This window comes from Erpetoichthys calabaricus, chromosome 8 (assembly GCF_900747795.2).
Source record: "Erpetoichthys calabaricus chromosome 8, fErpCal1.3, whole genome shotgun sequence".
NCBI classification, from domain to species: domain Eukaryota; kingdom Metazoa; phylum Chordata; class Cladistia; order Polypteriformes; family Polypteridae; genus Erpetoichthys; species Erpetoichthys calabaricus.
In genome coordinates this window covers 79,316,211-79,340,091 of record NC_041401.2, presented here as the reverse complement: position 1 = coordinate 79,340,091, position 23,881 = coordinate 79,316,211, and the positions used below count along the sequence as shown (strand labels likewise).

Genomic DNA, 23,881 nt, shown 5'->3' with positions numbered 1-23,881 from the left:
TAAAAAAGTAAATTTTAATCCATCCAAACTTGAAATTTTAACACATTTCCCTTGAGGTGTTTGCAACCTAAATGGTATTTCTTAAGATTCATACATATAAGGCATTTAGTATAATCACATTATCAAATTACTGTTATACATTCAAATTTTTATTATTTAACCCGCCTAACGCTATTTAGGGTCATGTGATAAACCAAATCCTGTAGCAATGCGCTCAAGGCTTAACCTAACCCTGAATTGGGAGTTGATCAATATAATCAAAATACTAATATTAATATTACTACATCCATCCATCCATCCATTATCCATCCCGCTATATCCTAACTACAGGGTCACGGAGGCCTGCTGGAGCCAATCCCAACCAACACAGGGCGCAAGGCAGGAAACAAACCCCGGGCAGGGCGCCAGCCCACCGCAGTAATATTACTACAGTCAATCATAATAATAGTAATAACAAGAACAAGAACATGAATAGCAATACTACTACTACTACTACTACTACTACTACTACTACTACTACTACTACTACTAATAATAATAATAATAATATTCAATGCTTCTGAAACAGTCCTCAGACCTTGTGACCCAGAAATGGATAAAACAGGACTTATAAAGGATGGCTGGACAAACAATACTAATACTAATAGATAGATAGAGAGATACTTTATTAATCCCAAGGGGAAATTCACATACTCCAGCAGCATCTTACTGATACAAAAAACAATATTAAATTAAAGATTGATAATAATGCAGGTAAAAACAGACAATAACTTTATATGATGTTAATGTTTACCCCCCTGGGTGGAATTGAAGAGTCGCATAGTTTGGGGGAGGAACGATCTTCTCAGTCTGTCAGTGGAGCAGGACAGTGACAGAAGTCTGTCGCTGAAGCTGCTCTTCTGTCTGGAGATGACACTGTTTAGTGGATGCAGTGGATTTTCCATAATTGATAGGAGCCTGCTGAGCGCCCGTCGCTCTGCCACAGATGTCAAACTGTCCAGCTCCATGCCAACAATAGAACCTGCTTTCCTCACCAGTTTGTCCAGGCGTGAGGCGTCTTACTCCTTAATGCTGCCTCCCCAGCACACCACCGCGTAGAAGAGGGCGCTCGCCACAACCGTCTGATAGAACATCTGCAGCATCTTATTGCAGATGTTGAAGGACGCCAGCCTTCAAAGGAAGTATAACCGGCTCTGTCCTTTCTTACACAGAGCATCAGTATTGGCAGTCCAGTCTAATTTATCATCCAGGTGCACTCCCAGGTATTTATAGGTCTGCACCATCTGCACACAGTCACCTCTGATGATCACGGGGTCCATGAGGGGTCTGGGCCTCCTAAAATCCACCACCAGCTCCTTGGTTTTGCTGGTGTTCAGGTGTAGGTGGTTTGCGTCGCACCATTTAACAAAGTCATTGATTAGGTTCCTATACTCCTCCTGCCCACTCCTGATGCAGCCCACGATAGCAGTGTCATCACCGAACTTTTGCACGTGGCAGGACTTCGAATTGTATTGGAAGTCCGATGTATATAGGCTGAAAAGGACCGGAGAAAGTACAGTCCCTTGTGGCGCTCCTGTGTTGCTGACCACAATGTCAGACGTGCAGTTCCCAAGACGCACATACTGAGGTCTGTCTTTAAGATAGTCCACGATCCATGCCACCAGGTATGAATCTACTCCCATCTCTGCAGCTTGTCCCTAAGGAGCAGAGGTTAGATTGTGTTGAAGGCGCTGGAGAAGTCTAGAAACATAATTCTTACAGCAGCCCTGCCTCTGTCCAAGTGGGAGAAGGATCGATGTAGCATATAAATGATGGCATCCTCCGCTCCCACCTTCTCCTGATATGCAAACTGCAGAGGGTCGAGGGCGTGTTGAACCTGTGGCCTCAGGTGGTGAAGCAGCAGCCTCTCCATGGTCTTCATTACATGTGATGTCAGAGCAACAGGCCGGAAGTCATTCAGCTCACTAGGACGTGATACCTTTGGGACTGGGGTGATGCAAGATGTCTTCCAAAGCCTCGGGACTCTCCCCTGTTCCAGGCTCAGGTTGAAGATGCGCTGTAGAGGACCCCCCAGCTCCAATGCACAGACCTTCAGCAGTCGTGGCGATACTCCATCTGGACCCGCTGCTTTGCTGGCACGAAGTCTCCTCAGCTCTCTGCTCACTTGCGCTGTTGTAATTATGGGTGGGGATGTCTCTCCTATGCTGGTATCAGCAGAAGGATGTGTGGAGGGTGCAGTACTCCGAGGTGAAAGTGAGAGTGGTTTAGGGTGGTCAAACCTGTTAAAGAAGTTGTTCATCTGGTTTGCTCTCTTCACGTCTCTCTCGATGGAGTTACCCCACTTCGAGCTGCAGCCAGTGATGATCTTCATCCCATCCCACACTTCCTTCATGCTGTTATTCTGCAACTTCTGCTCCAGCTTTCTCCTGTACTGCTCCTTCGCCGCCCTGAGCTGGACTCTGAGTTCCTTCTGCACGCGCTTGAGCTCATGCTGATCACCGCCTTTAAAGGCCCTTTTCTTCTGGTTCAAAAGGCCCTTGATGTCACTTGTAATCCATGGCTTGTTGTTAGCTGAGCAGCGTACAGTTCTTACTGGAACTACAATGTCCATACAGAAGTTGATGTAGTCAGTAGTGCAGTCAACAACTTCCTCAATGTTCTCACTACGTGATCCCTGCAGGATATCCCAGTCTGTAGTTCCAAAACATTCTCTCAGAGCCTTCTCTGCCTCCGGGGTCCACTTCCTGAATGATCGTGTGGTTGTAGGTAAGACCCTCACTTTTGGTTTGTAGTGAGGCTGAAGCAGAATCAGGTTATGATCTGCTTTCCCAAGCGCAGGCAGCGGGGTGGCGCTGTATGCGTCTTTAACGTTTGCATACAGTAAATCAATAGTCTTATTTCCCCAGGTGTTACAGTCCACATACTGGGAGAAGGCAGGTAATGTTTTGTCCAGCGTCACATGGTTAAAGTCTCCAGCGATTAGCACAAGCGCCTCAGGGTGCTGCGTTTGTAACTTAGCAACAGCAGAATGGATGATGTCACTCGCTGTCTCCACATCCTCCCGAAGAGGGATGTACACGATGACAACAATGACGTGTCCAAACTCTCTGGGCAAGTAATAGGGATGCAAACTTACGGCCAACAGTTCGATGTCCCTGCAGCAAGTGGAGATTTTAACGTTAACATGTCCAGAGTTACACCACCGTGTATTAACATAGAGAGCGAGTCCTCCTCCTTTGTGCTTCCCACAGTTACTGTGCTAATACTAATGTAGTATTAATATATTAATGTAGTACTAATACTAATACTAATGATATTACCTGCTTAGATTTTGGACATGCACGTATTTTCAACTTGAGTAGATGCTCAACTGACAGCCCTTAAACTGTCCATATCGTCTGTGCGAATACCTTTCAGTTGTCACACACTTTGACCTGGGTTCTGCCCATGAACTTAAATATTTGGTGTTTTCTCATTCTCTCCTTCTGTTTCTGCAGGAGGCCTTCAAAATTCTGCTTCTTGTTTTGTCAGAAGCCAAGTCTAAATGGGAGCCTAGTTTAGTGTTGTGCCTTCTCATTACCTTTCCCTTTTCATGTCTGCATATTAACAGGAACTTCAGCACATTTAAATAAAGGGTGGGGTGTTTTTTGTTTTTTCTTTTTTAATAATGCTGGCATATCCTGCTGTCATGATCTTAGCATTTGTTGTTATGGTGAGTTGTTTTGTTTTTTCTGTTTGGCTTATTTTCTGTTAGCAAAAAGGTGATTTTGGTACTGTAAGTCTAGTAGTTTGCTCTATTTAGCACATACAAGGGGGCTCCGCCCCCTGCTCGCTTCGCTCGCCTACCCCCGCGGTTGGGTAACCCGAAATACATTGATGAATGTATGAGATATATTGGAGTGTAAAGGTGTAGATGACGAACAAAGGAAGTAAAGAACCCATAGCATGGCACATTAGAAGCATCTATTGGAATACTTCTTTATACACAACATTTGTAGTAAAATCGTTGATAGATTGCGTCATCTGGATCTAACACGTAGATCTGTGCATATTCGCGTTCGTGATTTGGCTCAGGGTGCACTGTTCCAATCCGATGTAATATTTGTCCACATACGCAAAAGCAGTATGGGCCATTGTCAGCTGGTGGCCTGATATTTACCCCAGTAGATGCAAAAGCAAATGAACTATTGTAGGATCTAATGCAGTCCATAATGTTTTTACTTCCGGGAACATTGTTAGTTAGAAACATCCGTAGATATTCAGGATATTCATCTAAAGGAGGCAGTCTAACCTGACCCCTTTGACAACAATGTGTAAACTCATTAGTTGTATTGCCAGTTGTTTCTTGAGGGAAGTTAAGTGAATGACAATGACAGCAAATGATATTCATTAATCCTAATGAATGTTCATTAATAGTGGACGCACTTAAAACCAAAAAGCCCTCAACCTGGGTGGGACGCTACAATACTTTCGAATTTTACTGCTTTCATATTGTGTACCTTTGTCTGCATGTGAATTGCGCCATCGTTTGTTTGAGCCTTTCGAATTCCACTGCTTTCATAATCTATCTGCCTTTTTTTCCCTCCAATGCCTTTGGGTCTCTATTCTCCATATTGTCCTTATACGCTTTCTATGCGCTGAGAGCACATGATTTGTGTGTACTATGTGTTTTTACACGATTGATTTTTACATGTTTTTTTTGGAATTGTTTCAATTTCATTATTTTCACTTTTACTTTAAAGCTTCATTAAAAACAATATTTTTTGGAGACACATTGTGACAACGCAATGTATAACTGCCCGTGAGTGAATATTGTTTCTGTTTTTGTAATAAATAATCCGAGTTTTTCTGTTTGTCCCTGTGATTTATTGATTGTCAAAGCAAAAGCTATTCTCACGGTAAACTGTAAACATTTTACTACGAATGGCATATCACGATCTCCTTTGGTGTGTAATGTTACTCGCGGAATATATACATCACCTTTCTTTTTGCCTGTTAAAATTTGCATCGCTTCTCCGAGATCATCAATATACACCCGACCGAATTGTGTACTCTGAAATTTAACTTGTCGTTCCTTTAACTGTTGTGGGACCACAGATTCTCATAGCATATGGTCCATTATTGTGTAAATTCATGTTTTGTCCATTGAATGATGCGAATGCGAAAAGACTTTGTTGTCTACTCTTTTTTTCAGACCTCAATTTGTCCTTATATTTTTTCAATTACACCTGGTTCTGATGATTAATCACCTTTTGTTTGCGGTAATGCAATCGTTTCTATCTTTTCTTTGATACTGTAGTGACTGACATGACAAAGTGTCACAAAAGTTTTACCTGAACAATCGCTGACTGCCTAACCCCAAACACAACTTTCTAGCACCCTCTCCAACGCCCCCCTTATTACCGCATGAAATCAATACCCCGCTATCAGTCCTCCATGCTGTACTCCGCCTTCCCTCAATCGGACCTAACAGTCACTTAAAACCAAAAAGCCCTCAACCTGGGTGGGACGCTACAATACTTTCGAATTTTACTGCTTTCATATTCTGTACCTTTGTCTGCATGTGTATCGCGCCATCGTTTGTTTGAGCCTTTCGAATTCCACTGCTTTCATAATCTCTTATCTGCCTTTTTTTGTCTCCAATGCCTTTGGGTCTCTATTCTCCGTATTGTCCTTATACGCTTTCTATGCGCTGAGAGCACATGATTTGTGTATACTATGTGCTTTTACACGATTGATTTTTATTTGATCGGTGTGCTCTTATATATTCCGTACTATCTTTATGGACCTTTGCGGACCCCGTCGTGTCTTAAACCATGCCTGCTTTGCTTCTGCAGTTTCTGACGCGCGTTGTAGGCGCCTGCGTTCATTGATCTTATCCAGGTGGGCTCGTGTGTGTATCGTTGAGCTGTATTGTGTTTGAATTTGGTGTAAAGCGTTCAGCGGTTTGTACAATCCCAAGCAGCACATTATTCATAACTTCACTCCGCAGTAGTGCCACTCACAATATGGCGGTTGTTTTATTTGCTATTTCCATTAGTTGAGCTGTACGCGCCTGCGCAGTACGTCTCATGGTCCCATCGCCGTGTACCTGCGTCCATGCCATCCGGTTTACCATTCTCGGTTAGTAATATGGATTCCATTTAATAAACTATTAATTAATTTTTGGTAAAGATAAGCTACTTGAGTTAAAATAATTGATTATTGGAACTCTTTTTTTCAAATCTTAAATATTGTTTATAAGATATTTTTAATTCTGTTAATTAAAATTAAGAACTTCTTTCTAGAGAGATGTATGTTTTCATGGTACTAAATGAAGAATAGGCGGCACGGTGGTGCAGTGGGTAGCGCTGCTGCCTCGCAGTTGGGAGACCTGGGGACCTGGGTTCGCTTCCCGGGTTCTCCCTGCGTGGAGTTTGCATGTTCTCCCTGTGTCTGTGTGGGTTTCCTCCGGGTGCTCCGGTTTCCTCCCACAGTCCAAAGACATGCAGGTTAGGTGGATTGGCGATTCTAAATTGGCCCTGGTGTGTTTGTGTGTGTCCTGCGGTGGGTTGGCACCCTGCCCGGGATTGGTTCCTGCCTTGTGCCCAGTGTTGGCTGGGATTGGCTCCAGCAGACCCCGTGACCCTGTGTTCGGATTCAGCGGGTTGGAAAATGGATGGATAGATAAATGAAGAATAATTTAATTAATTGATAATTGGGGTTTCCTTTATGGGATTTAATGTTTCTGTTCAATTAATTACTTTGGATAATCCTGAATTTCTCAGTAGTTAGGTTTTAGAATTGGCATATGCAAGTCTAACCTTCTTTGTGTTTTCTAGATTTATTTAACTTGCTTACACTGCCTTTAGCCTGTTTATTACTAATGAGCCTTTAAAAGGTGAACTGGTCTAATTTCTTCTGCTCATTAACCTACTGTTAATTAAGTCAATGTATTACAAGATTATGTCATCACTAAGGTTTCATAGTCAGGGTCAGGATTCTGGTTAAAGGCTTCCTTTTCTGTGATTTAGGGACCATTGCCACTGACACCTATAATCTTTGGAAAACCAAACCTTTATAAGCTGGTGAGTTTCCATATCGATATCTTATGTGTAATTATATATAAAATGTAATTTAAATGAGTGGTCATTATGTTTAAATTATGCTATTATGAGACATAGCATTTCCTTGAGTCAGGACCTAAATTCTGAATTGGATGTCTTACAGAGGACCCGTGTAGAGCTGCCAATCAACCTAAAGGCTATGTCACATTACACAACTTCTTCAGCAATTTTTAGTTGTAGCCTTCATTTACACAATCTTAACGAAGCAGAGGCAGTTGGCAGCAGGCTCCAATGAAAGCTGTCAAGTATTGTTGCATGCACAGTGACTCACAACAACTAGTCTGGTTCTTGCTCCTGATTTTATCTTTAATTGTAAGGGCAGGCTCTGTGTGTATGAAATCTGACAACCATTGAATGTTCATCCAGACATGCAATGCATAGAATGTGTCGACAGATGAATAAGGAGTGTAGGTGTTTTGGACCTTGCAAGCATAAGAAAAACGTTTCTGTCTGACGTCTCATGTTTTACGCACCATGACAGAATGGAGAAGGAAGAAAAAGACCAAAATTGTGGCTTAACACATTGTACTTGTTAACACTTCGTACAGCATGGGCTCTGTCAGGTAGAGTGCTATTTGGTTCCACAAAAAGGGGTGAGTATGTCTATATCGAAAGATTGCCATGTGGTCGGTAAAGTAAACATGCCCAGTGATTTTCAGTCATTTAAATTCACATGGTGTGGCGGTCAGATAAGCAGCTGTGTTCAACAAATCTGAAATTCTCCATACCTAGAAGTTGTGTAATTTGACATTGACGTTACATGTATGACATGATTACTAAAATTTAATACAACTAAAAAATATGTGTTATAATTAATATATGACTTTAACAGAAATTAACAATAAAAAATTCAGGCATACTTAAAATATGAAAGATATTACTTTTTTGATAGGTCAGATAAGAAATTTAAGTTAATTTTTGTGAAATACGCACTAATATGTGCTAATCCAAATAAAAATAAAGCAAATTACCATGTTTAACAGACATCATAAAGTATGTATTTAAACACCGGTGAACAGATATCAAGTCCTTCTGTCATGTGCTAAGGAACCAGAAAATCACTTAACAGGAGAAGGTGCACTTCTGCAGCTGACATCCACAAATGAGCAAACTAGAGAGTGGAGTGGAGAGCTATTCAGATCTTTAACCAATACAGAACAAAGCCAACTAAAAACTCGCTTAATTCAGAACTGGAATAATTCAAAAGTACTACTATCACCTTTCTTAACCCTTATGTTTTCATTAGTGCCTCTGTCAAAGTATGATTTTTTTAACCTGGCCTCTGAACCACAGATTAACAATTGCCGTGGATTAAAAACAAGCAGTTCGTTGTTCACTTGTGTTTTAAAAAACTCTCCCATAATGCTCTCCTTACAAAGGTCAGAACTATGCAGATTTTGAATAACATCTCTTAAATTATACACAAAGAAGGGTGGGGTCTCTGGTTGGTGGGGACACAATCAGGATTACAAATGTTGGAGCTGGGCTTCATACACCCCTCCCTTCACTGTAGTTGCTGCATATGGCATCAGTGTAAGCTCAAAGTGGCTTTCACCGTGAAAGACCATATAGTAATGTCATACACATTACAGTACGTTAGGGTAGGAGAGCCTTGCCTGTCCAGGTTTGGGGTGCCCTTTTAAATCTGCTCTAAAGCATCAGTTATGCAACTAATGTACATTCAGCATTCAAAATCACTGGTGGCATTACCTGTCTGCAGCAAGCCGGCATTACTGTCATTCACTTCGAAATGCTGTTTGATGTCAAGCAGAACACCTGAGAAATAAAAAATAAAAAGTTGAATTGAAAAAGTACTCCCATAAACAGTATATCCATCCATTCATATTCTATCCAATTTATCCAATTCAGAGCTGCAGGGAGCTGGTGTTTATTCTGGAATCACTGGGCACAAGACAGAAACCACCAGGCCACCACAGGGTTCATTCACACAAATAGGAAAAATTTAGAGCTGACAATTAATTTAACTGGTAAATGGAATGACAACTAAGGACCTAGGGAAAACACACACATACACTCTAAACAGACAGAACTCAGCTAAAGTTGGGATTTGAACCCTCAGCTCTGGATCTTTGCCACGCCAGCTATGTCTGCTGGTAAACTAAGCAGGCTTCAGCTCCATGCCAGTTTTTTTTGTAAAGCACTTAAGAAGACGTGGGAGTTAATTTAACTCCTAATATCAAACCAACACAGTGACACGGAAGCTCTGAACTGTGAAGTAAAAATAATTACAGCAGTATTTTGTCATAGAGAAATTATCTTTCACAGAACATTAGGCAGTTTCACGTACTCTCTGCTATAATTATTTTCATAGTGCAGAGCATCTATATGATGCAATAAGGCCCTGGATAGCACAACTGCTTTGTGTGATTGACATAAGATTAGTTAACGGAAGTTTAATTTAAAAGTTCCAAGAGAGAAAAAAAAATCTAAGCTCAGAGTGTTGGTTTACAACAGAGGATCAGTTGAACTTGACGGGAGAGCTTAGCAAAAAAAAAAAAAAAAAAAAAAAAAGAAAGACTCAAATCAAGCTTCATGCATGAGTTTTGGTAAGACGTAAAGCTGATCCCAGTGTGGGAGATTAAAAGAGAAAAGCCGAGCTCAATGTCAGATTAATAAAGCAGCAGAGATGAACCACTGTGACAGATTAAACTTGAGATAAAGAAGAACTTCATATGTGAGAGAGGGACAGAGGAAAGACTAGAGTCAATGATGTTGGCCACCTTCTGTTAGTCACCTTCTTCTTTTTTTTAAGTATGATGAAAAACTCAAAGATTGGATTAATAATGTCTTTCAAGGAGCTGGATAGATCCATCAGCACTTCATCTGGGGCACCCAAATGATTTGGAAAACTAGTTAAAACAAAAAAAGCAGTGGGTAGAAACAGATCTTCAGGCACAGGGCCTCTCAGAGAAGAATTGTCAGAGCACAGCCTCTGTCAAGTATCTCTAATTAAAAATTTCCACCCAGCACTTCAAAGTCAGCAGAAGTGGTTGTTCTGCCTCACTGTCCAGAAATGCACATATAATTACAGTGGGCTGCTGGGCCACAAACGGCTCCCACTGGGCAGAGAGCTTAATGCAGCGGCACTTTTCTGTACTCGTCCCTCAGCAGTGCTTATTACAGAGTAGCCTCTCGTAATCATTCCATAGCAGGACTAGCTGTTGGATGTGTTGTCAGTGCCCATTTTGAAGTAGTTAAATATTTCTTCCAAGCGTGGGTGTGCTCAGGTTTTGAAAGGGTGTGGGTCATTCCAGGTTGTTCATTATCTACTGGGTCAAGGTATTACATTAGGCAAACTGTTGTTGGAAGTGCATAGTTTGACAAAGCAACCAAAACAAGTGTGCAAGCTATGTTACAAGTGGGGCCAATTATTCATGCAATTGACTAAAAACCAATGGCATATTTGAGTAAAAACTCATGTTACAGATCAACTGGGTGTTCCTGCTGAGAAGAGATGTCTATGCCAGATGGTGAAATGCCTCACTTCTGACAGATCTTATCTATACCAGGTGGATGTGAAGATTCAAAAAGGCAATTAAGCTCCCCACCCCCACTACAAAGCAATTAATAATTCATATCACTGAACCAAGCAGAAAGCTTAATCATAACGTGATGTCAAACAAGGTGGAGCATGCGTCAGTTCTACCAATAATCATAATGGCCACTGTGTTTTAGGAATTTGCTAAAGGAATGACATCTAAATGATAAAGTTTTTCACATGTGGCAACTGACAATAACCAAAATGCTTCTTATATTTTTCTCTGTTTTATAACAAACAGACTCAGAACTTGTGTGTACAACAAGTTCTCCATCTGTGCAACTAACACTTTAAAATTGTAAGGATGTCAGACCTCAGGCCAATTTTAAAGAACAATGTTCATATTATATAGCACCTTTCAATAGTGAACAGAATACCACTGCACAAGGTTATAGTACAGATATGTTCTACATTTAGAACATAGGTAGTTAAAATGATTCACTCAGTGTTGCAAGATGAGGCAGGGCTAGCAATTGAAATGGAATCCTTGTGATCACTAGTCCATTTTCTTATCAACCCAGCCACACCAGATAAGTCAACTGAAAGTACATTTCACAAAGTGTTCTATAAAAATCAAATGGATTACTCTAAATTATGACATCATTTAGTATTATTGCCTTTGTTCAAAAGTTTATAATACAATATTTTGTATTGAATAAAATGCCAGATTAAAATAGAGAATAGGCTGTATTATATTAATCCCACAAGGCCACCAGGAGATTACAAATATTTAACAAAAATTCCCCAGGTACCAGCTTTTCTAGAAAGATAGTAATGCTTCCAAGGAGTAGCTAAAAACTAAAATCAGTAGACATTTCATACAGGTATTCTACATCAGGGCTAAATAAACCAGTCAGTGACATCAGTGGGGAAATGGACTTCATAAAATGGCAGGATTTTGCTTTGTCCCCCCCCCCTCGGTTATTTTTGTTTAGTTTATTTTGGTTCTGTTTTGGATGTCCCTTTAAGGTCACATATATTTTCTTGTTCTGTACAGAATATAGTTTCTTGTTTCCTTACTGAAATATTTATATTTAAGATAAACCTTGGTGTAGAGGAGATATTATGATAGTGCAACTCTTTCATGGCCTAATACGTAGCAACAGTTTTGTCACTCTGAAGGTTTCAGGTCTTTGAATGATGAATCCTGGGTGTGCCAAATAGATACTGTAATTATATGGTCATGGATGTGCGCTACACATCAAAGCTGGCCTTATTTACACACAAACATCAGGTTTTTATTACAGAATGTGAAAAGGGTCCCAATGGGCTGAGCTTTTCGAGCTGTCGCCAGATTATTAGACTGGTAAGCCTTCTCTCAAGAGACTATAATAACAGTAACTATGTCAAAATGACTGTAAAGTGCCACACCTCTAACTTACCTCAAAACAGGACAATCATGGAGATAAACATGCCATGTTTAGTTACTAAAACCTGAAAGAATGTGAAATCTTGACTCTGGATATGAGAATTTCAGGACAGAATTACAAGAAAAAGACTCATATGCAGCACACAGAACATGAAAAGGACAGAGTCTATTCATTTCAGCTACACTCCTATATGGATATCTAGGATATTCTCTAGTCATCAAACCATTTCCCTTGGGCACGTCTTGGGAAAGTATATTTCATACAAGCATGACTTATATCAGAAGCAGCCACCTCTCTGGAGCCCCATCTGTGAAAGCCTCCTTTATCACAATAATGTGGACTTCCCTTATATATACCTCAAGTTTACTTGTCATAATATACTTGACTTCTCATGTATTTATCTATAATTCCTTTGTGGATTCAAAGTGAAATTCTCTTCTATTGAGTTGGAAACCACAATCAAGATATATTAGATTTCTCTTGTATTTAGTTGAGATTCCATTATCATAATACACTGGTTTACTGTCACAGTTAACTACAATTACTTTATAATGATATAGTAGGATTCTCTTCTATTAAGCCAAAGTTCCTACATTAAGAACATATTGTTTTGTATTTAGTTAGCGTTGCATTAGTAGCAAATATTTCTTGTATTTTCTTGAAGTTTCTTTATCATGATATAGTGGTTTTCTATTTTATTTAACTGGAATAACTTTGTCAGCATATACCTGACCTGTGTTACGTTGGTCCAGACATCCTTTATCATAGTATAGTGGACTTTTCTTCTGTTTATTCACAGATACTATATAAAGATATAATGATTGACTTTTGACTTTAATTGGACTTCTTTTTTCACATTATAGTTTGGAATTGCTTCATTAAAATATATTGTGCTTTTTCTTCATTAAGCTGTATTTTTTATCACAATATAATACACTTCTATTTTAGTGGCATTCCATTATCGTTTTTTAGTGGACTAGTTTTTCATTTAGCTGGGATCACTTAATTATGATTTAATAACTAGAGACCCCTTATGAAAATGTTTTGAGCTACAGACCTCCTGTCCCCGACTTTTCCACTTTAAACACTAGAGTCATCTACTGACTGTGTCTCCCTTCAGTTATATTTGGTACACGGGAGCCGCCTAATTGTAGAGTAACTTTTTCAGATATAAGCCTTTGTGAAGTTAAAGCTAGCCAGCTCATCCAAACTCCTCATTAAGTGTGGTAAGTGCTCATGCTACACATATCTGCTTGCTAGGTAAATTGTCTATACAGGGATGACTTGAGGATGGCAGAAATTCACCTACAGTATCTGCCTGCATACCTTCATGAAGAAAGGTGAGAAAAAAACTGGAGCAATGGGGAAGGGCTGCATGGAGTGGCTTCTGTTGGGTGCCTTTTTTGAGAATGCCATATACCAATCTCCTTTAGCTTGGTGGAGTTAGAATTGTGGTTGAGGCCCGGGAAGGAGTCACCACATGAATGCCTTCTTGTGGTTTAGAAAGGGTTGTGTGGGTTTCCTGTTGCCTCCCTACTCCCTGTTAACAAGTAGGCTGCTGCTTCTAAATGCTCTTCTCTCAGGGTCGGAGTTGCCTAGGCAGCTTAGTGTTGGCATTATGAGATGAGAAATTCCTAGTGGATCAGTCCAAGAACCACTGTGGGAGAGAGTGGGTAAATGAGGAGGCATGGTTAAGCAACAACTGGAATAGTAGATACAGTGTGTAAAGCTCTTCACAAGCAACCGGCACATACTTCCAGAAGCCACATGACTTTGTGACAAGAAATTCTCTGCGTGATACTGCATGTCTGCAGGAAAGTTAAAATATTGGATATGAAAGAGAACTGGTATGTGGGAAGTTAGTTCTGCTGTCTTTGGCTCAATCCTGGAATGCAAGTTCATGTGTTCCCTCAAGGTCCATGTTGACTTTAGGAAGAAGCTTCACTTTCCTCCCATCATCTTCTTGTGTAAGTTGACTGAAGGCTCTTTCTTACTCACATGGTACTTGCGTGTGTACATGTTAAACTAATGATAAACATTCCTCTACTAAGAATGAGTCATGTTTATAGACTGAATGGTCATGCCAAGATGTCCACATTTTTTGTTGAATCATCTATAAGTTCACTTCATGTGGAAAGTGCACCTCACTGAATTGTGTGAAACACTTTACAGTATGTAAAGGATGGTTATGTACACATATCACAGGCTAAAAATGAAAGGCCTTTGCTCTGCCTGTTGGAACTGAATGTCACAGGACAGATGCTCAGCAGCAGAATTACCAGACAGCTAGACGTCAATGCCATTGCTAGCCCTTCTGAAAAGATTCCCAATAAATACTGCAAACTCTTTCCCCCACTTTCACCAAACATTCAGGATGCACTTTTTCAGGATCTTAGTGAAGCGCCTTTTTACCTTGAAACCATCGCACTTACATTTTCAGACTAAAATTAGGAGATGAATCTAAGCTGCATTGTAACAGGTCATAGAGTAAGTTACTGAAAAGGCAGCCAGATGCCTAATTTGACTCTCATCACTCTGATCCTATGCTCCTCAGTTATCACTGGATAACAATTAGAGCACACAACACTTGCAGTTCGACATTACTGGAAACACACTAATTGGGGATACCACACTATCCATAAATGAGGAAATCCCAAGGGTGCCCACAGATCTGACAGAAACAAGTTGACCCTGGACTGTGGCTATCCTGGCTACAGCAGCCCTAATGGACAGACGGGAGAGTAGGGATTTCCAGCTCCACACACTCCTGGGATTAGCATGCAAAAAGGGCAGCCAGGGTCTCCTCCTAACACAGGCAAGCTGTTCGTGTAATTTTGTCCAAATTAGCAGAAATGCAGCCAAGACTAATCTGAGATTTGGCCATGATGTCTAATTACTGCTCATCTTAGCCACGCTGTTATTAACAAGCAGCTGATCCTGCAGCCCTGCACGGTATTTATATAGCTGGCCATTCTCTGGATAATTAGTTGAAGTATCGAAATGTAACCTGCACAGCCGGACTTACTTGGAAGTTCAGCTAACATCACACATCTGCCCATTATCCCTACAAATTAACCTTAGTATGACCTGGAACACTTCTGAGGATTTTCATAAGGTCACTAAACAGCACACAGAACACTGAGGATTTTCATAAGGTCACTAAACAGCACACAGAACACTGCTGCACAGCACTGACAAGAAAGCTCCACATCACCTGAAAGACTAAACACAGTATCCAGAGGGCTGCTGCACATCACCGGGCCTGGCACCACAGGTGAAGCAGTGGAGCAAAAGGAAGTGTCACCCTCAAGTGAACTTTCCCAATCAGTTTTGGATGAAAAGATTTTTGAATACTTTTACTTACATGTGCCCTAAAATAGGTGTACTCTGAACACATGACAATCATGTCTCTATAAACCTATACATTTTAGAACTTCTCACACCCACACAACAGATTTTTTCTTGGTTCCAACCTTGAACTTCACCAAGAACACCACTGTGTAGCTTGTAGAAGATCTTTTAACGACATACAGAGCATCACTGGACAGCACTTAGAGAAAACCTCCACCTCAGATTGAAGGCTGATGTATAGCACCCAAACATCCTCCACAAGATCACTGCACATCACCTGAAAAACTACTGTGAAGCCCCCAAGAGACAACACAGAGTAAAAAGTGTATTATATTGTGATAAAAAAAAACCCAGGACATTGAATAATAGCACCCAAAAGACTGGTCTGTTGCACTTGGGGTCTGATGTACAACTTCTACAGTCTGCAATGCAACAGCCAGAACACAGCTATAAAAGCACATGGAAAGACTACTGCAAAGCAATTAAGAGACTATTCTATAGCACCCAAAAGACTGCATCTAGAACATTAGCTGCACATGACTTGAAAGACAGCTCAATTATACTCAGAAGACCATAGAACAGCACTGAGAAGATTTACAACACAGTATTTAAATAACTATTGCACAGCAGAAAGGAAACATCCACAGCTCTCAGAAGACCACTCCATTGCATTCATATAAGACCTACAAACTGCTATCCAACATCTAGAACACTCTTGCACATCGCTCAGACTATTCCATAGCACTCAGAAGTGTGCTAAACAGCACCAAGAAAACCACATAGCATAGTACTCAGAAAACAGCTCCATGGCATAAACAAGATTGCTACATAGCATAAGAATGGTCAATGCCCTGCATGTGGAAGATTGCTTAACAGCCAGATACTGCACCCTGAATTCCTACTAGCACTATGATGCTGGCCACTTTGCCCAGACTTTGACATTTTTCTGCAACAAAAACTTTGCTTCCCCCATACATTTTTAGGTGGCACTTGATTTCCCACTTACATCTACAGTAAGACATATCACAATGAAGGTGTGGTCATGGGCTCCCTTTTGGCCAAGTCAAAGCTTCCTCTTCCTGGCTACCACTTGCACCACATGCTGCAGAACTGCACTACTCGATTGTCAGTGTAGCTGACTACGATTGTTGTCAAGTAAGCCTCTGGGAGGTGGAGAAACTGCACAATGAACCTTGAGTTGTCCTGCATGCTGCTGTGGTTTAGGAAGCACATGGTTGGACGTGGAGGACGCGCCTCACATGGGACGGGTTGGCTAAAAACAGATCCCACAGACTATTTTGAGGGCAGTGATTATAGCGAGGCTGCGCACTAACTGCATGTTTAAGTCCGCTTGCAATTCAACAAATTGGAAACACATTTTTTGGGGGTTTCTGCTTACTGCTGTAGGACATGGGGGGCCTTGCATTTTAAATGCCTTTATTTGTGAGTCGGCGGTCCTAGTCAATTAGGGCCTGCTGTTACTGGCAATACCCCTTTCATCTCACAATGAACAATGGCAGTCAAGACAGGCTGAGTGAAGTGATTCTGCATTGATGGCTAACTGTTTCAGACTGTGCACTACACTTAAGTGATTATAATTTTATTAACAGCACCTTTTGTAAAATTCATCCACACCACTTTTGTTTTAATAGCTAATCCATTTCATGGTCAAAGGTAGCCAGTACCCATTCTGGCATCATTGGTAGTAGCAAGGGGAACCATATCTGGAAAAGGTGGCAGTCTGTCACAGTCTTCTGTCAGAATTGCTTTATAAGAGCAAACAATAATCCAACAGAATAAAACAGTTATGACAGTCATATTCCAATTCATAATTTTGGCTTGTGAGGACATCAGGACAGTTATAGACCTGCTGCAGGCCGTCAACTAATATCGAATTTTTTTAAACTCTTCTGGTTATATTTTGGACTTTGTGGGTAGAGTCTGTTGGTAAAGGATCTTCTATAGTATCATATTTTAATGTCCCCATATAAAAATAAAAAGTCAGAGAAACACATTTCAAAAAAGGTTAAACACCAGATGAAGTGTGCAACATCTTATAGGCAGCCCTCAGCAGCCAGTGAACACAGAAGCTAATGGCCAACAGTTCTGTTGTTGGTGTATGCAAGATGATTGCTAGCCCATGGCCCTTTGACCTTACACTTCATCACTGAAGAGGGCTGCAGAATAATGCTTATCCAGCAAACAGGAGGCTCCTGCCATTTTCAGCTCAGCAGCTATTACAAAAAAGGAGGTGTGAATGTAACTCAAAGATAAAAAAGGTTTGGTGATAAATAGATAGCAAAATCTCTTAAAACAGGCACTTTCTACCAAGAAGGAGATACTGATACTCCTCTGAATTCAGGGGTTCTTAAGGTTCTTCCTATGATGAAGTAGTGACTACCCTTCCATATGTGATACCTTTAGGCTTCTTGTAAAAGTTTATTAGCAGATCTACTGGTCCTGGGGGAAAATGACACATCTCTATGGCAACTTGGGGTGGAATTTAAAAACAGCCCTCCATGTCCACAATCCAAAAACCCCACCCCACCCTCCACACCCCACAAATAATTGCATTACCCCTGACTGACACCATTCTAAGAAATATGTAGATCACATCCTACCTCATTGAAGACATACCTATAAGTGTAGTTAGGCTGATAACCTGTGCCTGCTTCACACCTCTGCAAGCTACTGAATGATGTGCTAAAAACATCTGAATAGTGAACCATAACTATATCATGTGTGCCCTTGCTAAAATTTTAATTGTCATCGTAAATCTGCGGAACTGCCAGTGCCATGCCAAAAAGCAAAAAGGTCCAACATGGTCCAAGAGGTGTACAGAAGCTGGTGGCCATCTAATCTGGTCAATGTACAAACTTCTTGAGTCTCAGTGTGGAAACAGACAAACTGAGAAGAAGCACTTGTTTACTACACATTGTGTCTGCTATGTGTTCTGTACTTTTGCTTGCTTCACAATACTCACTATTGTACTTACTAAAAAATTTTGAGGTTGGAGAGCAAAATCCTAACTGACATTTGTTGGAGGAATAAGCAACTCTAGAAACACATCAGACTGACCCTTAGGGAGAAATCAGACTACACCATCCTATTTGAACATTTGCTATCTTATGTAAGGAAAAATAAATAAGAGTTGACATCTGTGTATGTGAGGGAGATCTTTGAGGAGCTGATGTACATGTCTTCTGCAGGGCGATGTTTTTCTTTGTTTGGAAAATGATGCGCAGGTTGCATTTGCTGCTAAATTCAAATGTGTGCCACACACACCCCCGCCTACAAAAGGAAGGTTGCTGAGTGATAACTGCCTAGACAGAGCCATACACGCACCACATGTGCCTTTTCAGATGATAGCTAAAAGCTCAGCATTCTCATCTCACACATTCTGCCACATACAGATGGACTTAGTTTGCTTTCGATGACTTATTTCCCTTGGATTAAACCACTACTCCTGGGAAAGAAAAAGAAAAGCTTTTGAAGTGCAGATGCCAAGAAAACACATCTCTGCTCAGACACACACAGCACTTTGACCGAAATCTGACCTGAGACCCTGTACTAACACACGACCAGCACCATGTCTTGCGTCACCAACCCACTATAGGCCACATCCCCTACTTAAGTTTACTTTGGTCAACCCTGTGAACTGTGAATTCCAATTCATTTTCAATGTATAGTGTTTCAATATTATGAGCTCAGTACCCTGACCCGACTCCACTCTGAAAATCAAGTCTACTCATTAATAATGGTTACAGTAATATACTGAATTGCCCTAACACTGGTCTGAACTTATTCCAAACTGATAATGCTGAAAATTTCAATCACTATGATCAAAACCTCTGGATCAGGGGTGTAATACTCATTACAAGTGTATTTGTTACTCCTTCTACCGAATATCTACTGTATTAGTAACAGGTGTTCACGTAAAAAAAAAAAAAAAAATTTTGGTTTATATTCATCCTTATGGTCCAAGATAATTGCTATATTTTACCCACTGAATAGGATTCTTTTCAGGACAAACTAAAGAAAATTAAAGGAATTTATTAATCAGTAATGTCAATTTGGTAATTATTAGAAACTGGTGAGAATGTGGTCTCTTTACCCCAGAAGAAATAGCATCTATTATCTAAATCCTAATCTTCATAATGAATTCACCACATTTATACTGTAATAAGACTAAATAGTTTCAAAGCACAGACCTGGTCAGTGTGACCTTTTCTTTACCAACACCATGGTACCCTAACTCAAACATAGGCCTGGAGTGACCCCAATACTTAAGACTCTTTTACCTTGAATAGCAAACTGGGCTCTGAAAAGAAAGTCAAGTGCCTAATGTTGGACTTCCCTATCTAATATTATTGTTGTGTTTGTCACACAATTACAGGGACTTGTTTTGTGTACATATCACTTAAAACTCCAGGAGAGCACCTGTGGGCTCTTCACAAAAGGCGGTTTCAGCTTTTAGGTGACATTCCTTGACTCATTCTGTTCTGACTCAAATAAACCAATCGAAAGAGAAAGCATTGGGAATGTAGTCAGACCAGGTCCTCAAGAATGTATTCAGTAGGGAAGGGCAGATCTGAGAAAACTGGTAGGTAGATAGATAGATAGATAGATAGATAGATAGATAGATAGATAGATAGATAGATAGATAGATAGATAGATAATGTAATATTTTATGCCGTACTGTGAACAAATAATCTATGTTTGAAAGACAGATAAGAAAGACATGTAAGAAAGACACTATACACTAGACATTATATTGTCTGTGTGCCTCAGATAATCTTACACTGTTCTAGCAGCATTAGACACAAAGCATAATCATCAGTATACGAGATGTCAGTCCATCACATTCACACACAAACCCACGTGCACTCACACCAGACCTAATAGGAGTCTCACACACTCTTAAAACTAAAGATACTAGAATGGTTCTTCAGAGCCATAGATCATTTTTGGCTCCAAAAAATCCCACCTACTGAAGGTTCCAGAAACAACCTTTATTTATTTAGATCTGTAACACACTTAATAAAGTAAATATCCATGAACTGATAGGTACAGATTTGTGAAATACCAATGGGTTATAAATTTAAAAGGACTCTCTTTGCATACATATAGTAAAACAGGCCACGTTTAGGTTTTGTTAACCTGTTGGTTTCCTGCTGGATAGCCTACCATACATGAAAGATTTCTGATTTCTTCTTCATATTAGGACGATTTTCAAAGAACCAACTTAATGTGCAAAGATCCCTTCTCAGAATAAAGAGATGCTTTGTCAAGGAATAGTTCTACGAGGAAGTACACAACCCAGTAAAGAACCACTATTTTTAAGAGTGCACTATTCATTGTCAATATGGGTAGTGACAAGATTGCATCAAAAGCATAATGCTGTCCACAGAATATGGGCACTATAATATTTACAGCTTTTGTGTCCACATAACTGTACTGGGAGACTGGGCTGTCTTTCCCGAACCCTTACTGGTTTCTGATCTGACTTTATTTAGCCTTAGTTCTGTTTGTGCACGAAGCAGTGTAAGGTAAAGACTGCCGACTTTGCCGCGCGCTGGCGCACGCGCATACTTGACTCATCCTCTAGCGCTAATGCCGACTAAGACGAAATGACAATCGGTAAAACAACAAAAAACTGCAAAATAATTTGGCTGCCGCAGACACTCTCGCGAGAAGCACACTTTTCCTGAAGTCGTGGTTTTGTCTTCCTTCAAAAATAAAGGAAGAGCCATTGGTGGAGGAGAAGAGGTGCAGAGGATGGGGAGGGAGTAATTGCGTCTTTATAGACCCTCAGACGCATATTGCGAAGAACTGTCTGTATCAAGGGGTTACCCAACAAGAGGTTTGTATTTCTGAGTGTGTAGTTGTTTCTGTATTCATGGCCATTGCCACCGTAAAAATATTGATAAACATGAGAGAGGCAGGGTGACCCCGAATGAGCTAAGGTGAAGGGTAGTAGTTACACTAGCAAATAAGACAAATGCACACAGACGCACTGACAATCGTTTATCTGTTGTGTTAATTTGATTAATTCCAATAGCAGCGCTTTGCAACCTCCAGATGAATAACCTAAACCCCCGCTTATGCAATACAGTGTCGGTGACCACGGCGATTCGAGTATGCAGAATTCTCCGGGGTTTGATTTCTTGTGGTTTGACACTCACGTTTAAAATCACATAAGATCTTACTGAGCCTTGTCAGTTTAGCTGGAGCCACGAGGTTGCCGAATTCTTCGTTGCTGTCAGTCATACGGTGTGTTGCACGTGCCACAGGACTACCACTGAAGACATGCCATTCGTTGCTATGGCAGAAATCACAAGTTTATATGATGCTAATGAAAAAAGTAAATGATTAGCCGCATTTTGTTTCTATGGAAACTAACGCCGTATGATCCTAGGAGCAAAAAAGCAGTTCCTGGCACAATGGATGCTCAGATCTTTCGTAGATTTGGTCAGAATAAAAATTTCGTGGTTTCCGTTTCGTTGTGTTCTCTTTGAAAAAAAAAAAACAGAAGCAGTTCCTGCCGGGGATGAGTGGAGAGGCACGATGTGGTGGGGGGAGGAGGCGTTGCGGCTTACAGTGCGTACACCTCAACATGCGGCAATTCTATGGATGCGACCGCTTCGTCCTACTGAACACAATTTGTTTGCCAATTACTAGGCTGATACATTTCACTTGCGGAAAAACGGATGTAACTAACAAATTCACAAGACACCTAGTAACGAATACCCCAAAAAGCGCAGAGTACCTGCATTCAATGCCTCGCTGTGCACACCCCTGCCCACTTATTGCATCGGTTTCCCCTTTAGAAATAACGGACTCTTTTCTTCACTAGGATAAGCTGGAATCCTCCATTTAAGGATGCAGTTGCGGTGCAGAGTGGTAATCATTGCTTGGCGTCACTATTCCCACAGTTCAGTTGCGGTCCCATAATATATGATCAAATAAGACATCTCTAGGGTCCGGGCGCAGCTCTGATGGAAATATGCTGTGACTCGATTGTTCTCTAATTACAAAATAAATAAATAAATACACGTAACACAGACGCACTATGCTTTACAGTACGTCAGATTGGGCCGATGATGAATTTAACGTGTTATAAAAAGGCAACAAATAATACTGCGTTCGTTTTCATTATTGAACCTAAATTATTTCCAAAGAGCTTCCTTCTCGGGGCATCGTGCATCATTGTCAATATACAGGTGTCAGTCTCACGCTACTTTATTTATTCAGCTGAATGCCCCTGTCTTTCTGTATTATCCTGCCTCTGAAAATGAAAGAATGCGGGTATTTGCATTTAGCTGTCGTCCAAGATTACTGAATATAGGTAGCCCACTGCACAGGTGTTTCTTTTTCGGAATGCACTGCAGATCTCACCCTGCAGGTGTCTGCACATCAGATGTCAAGGAGGAAAAAAAAGTCATCCTGTCCATCGTGCTTTTATTTTTAACTTGGGAAGTCGATCCTTCCTCTTTTAGCCTTCGCAGCACAGCACTGATTCTCTCTCTATTGATCTCTCGAAGCCTGTCCCCAGTCGAGATACAGAGTCGCCGGAGTCTGGCCCTCTTGTAGGCACGGCAGTGCATTGCTCTTCCCCTACCTGCCAGAACCCACCCCCATCTCAACTGGCCGTCTCTTACCTGCCACGGTGTATCTGTCCATGTAGTTGAGGACGTTGCCAAAACTGAGTATTCCCGCCGCCGCCGCCGGAGTCCTGCAGCCCAGAAGAGCTGCCCTGAACTTGTGTCCCGGTTTGCAAGGATGCAGGTCCGGACTCGATTTTATTCCTGGGCTCATTGTCCCAGACAGCGTGTGTACCTCGTCCGAGCTGCTGCAGCCCTCAATCTCACAGCCATCGCTATCCACACACATGCTGCACACCGGCTAGACCAGAAGACAGTCGCCAAGGAGCAGAAGGAACAATGAACCGAGAGTCGAGTTGCGCGCAGGATCAATTCAGATTTTAGGAGGGCGCGCCACGGGATCTCCAGGCTAATCTCATGGCTGTTGGTCTCCGTTCGTTCGGTCGGTTTGTGCCTTTCCTCAAGCTTCACTCAATGCTGTCAGCTCGAAGGAGGCGTGGTCTAAGTACAGAATGCCTCTCCTCTCTTTCTCTATCCCTGCGGCGTCTACTGGAATGAGGGGCGGGGTGTATTATTTGTGCTGGGGGGCTGAACGTAGAGGGGAGGGGGGGGGGGGGGGGGTGTCAAAAACAAACTGAATGCATGCAATAGCATATAATTGGAGGTTGTCTGCTTACTGAAGGTGAGAAGATGAAATATGGGGACGAAGTCTCCACCTGTCTCTCGACAGAGACTGAAATGGGAGCCAATCAGCAGAAAGAGGCTTTAAGCGCGACAATTATTTTAGCCTAAAATTGTTGTGCTTTATAAGTATTAAGGAGGCCAATAACCCATGAAAAATACATATATTTTATAAAGAAATATTAAGTATTTTATGTTGGAACAATGCAG

The 23,881-nt window shown here is 41.1% G+C and overlaps 1 protein-coding gene across 1 annotated transcript in view; it reads right to left on the bottom strand.

The window, feature by feature from the left end:
- Window positions 1–23,494, bottom strand: part of LOC114655726 (sphingosine-1-phosphate transporter SPNS2-like) — a 72,352-nt gene extending 48,858 nt beyond the window's left edge. Inside the window, exons 1-2 of the mRNA XM_028806924.2 lie at window positions 23,048–23,494; window positions 8,817–8,882 (exon numbers count right to left, since the gene is read on the bottom strand). Coding sequence (XP_028662757.1) covers window positions 8,817–8,882; window positions 23,048–23,279 — 298 coding nt within the window. The 5' untranslated portion in view covers window positions 23,280–23,494. The remainder of the gene's footprint in view (window positions 1–8,816; window positions 8,883–23,047) is intronic.
- Window positions 23,495–23,881: the final 387 nt, after the last annotated feature.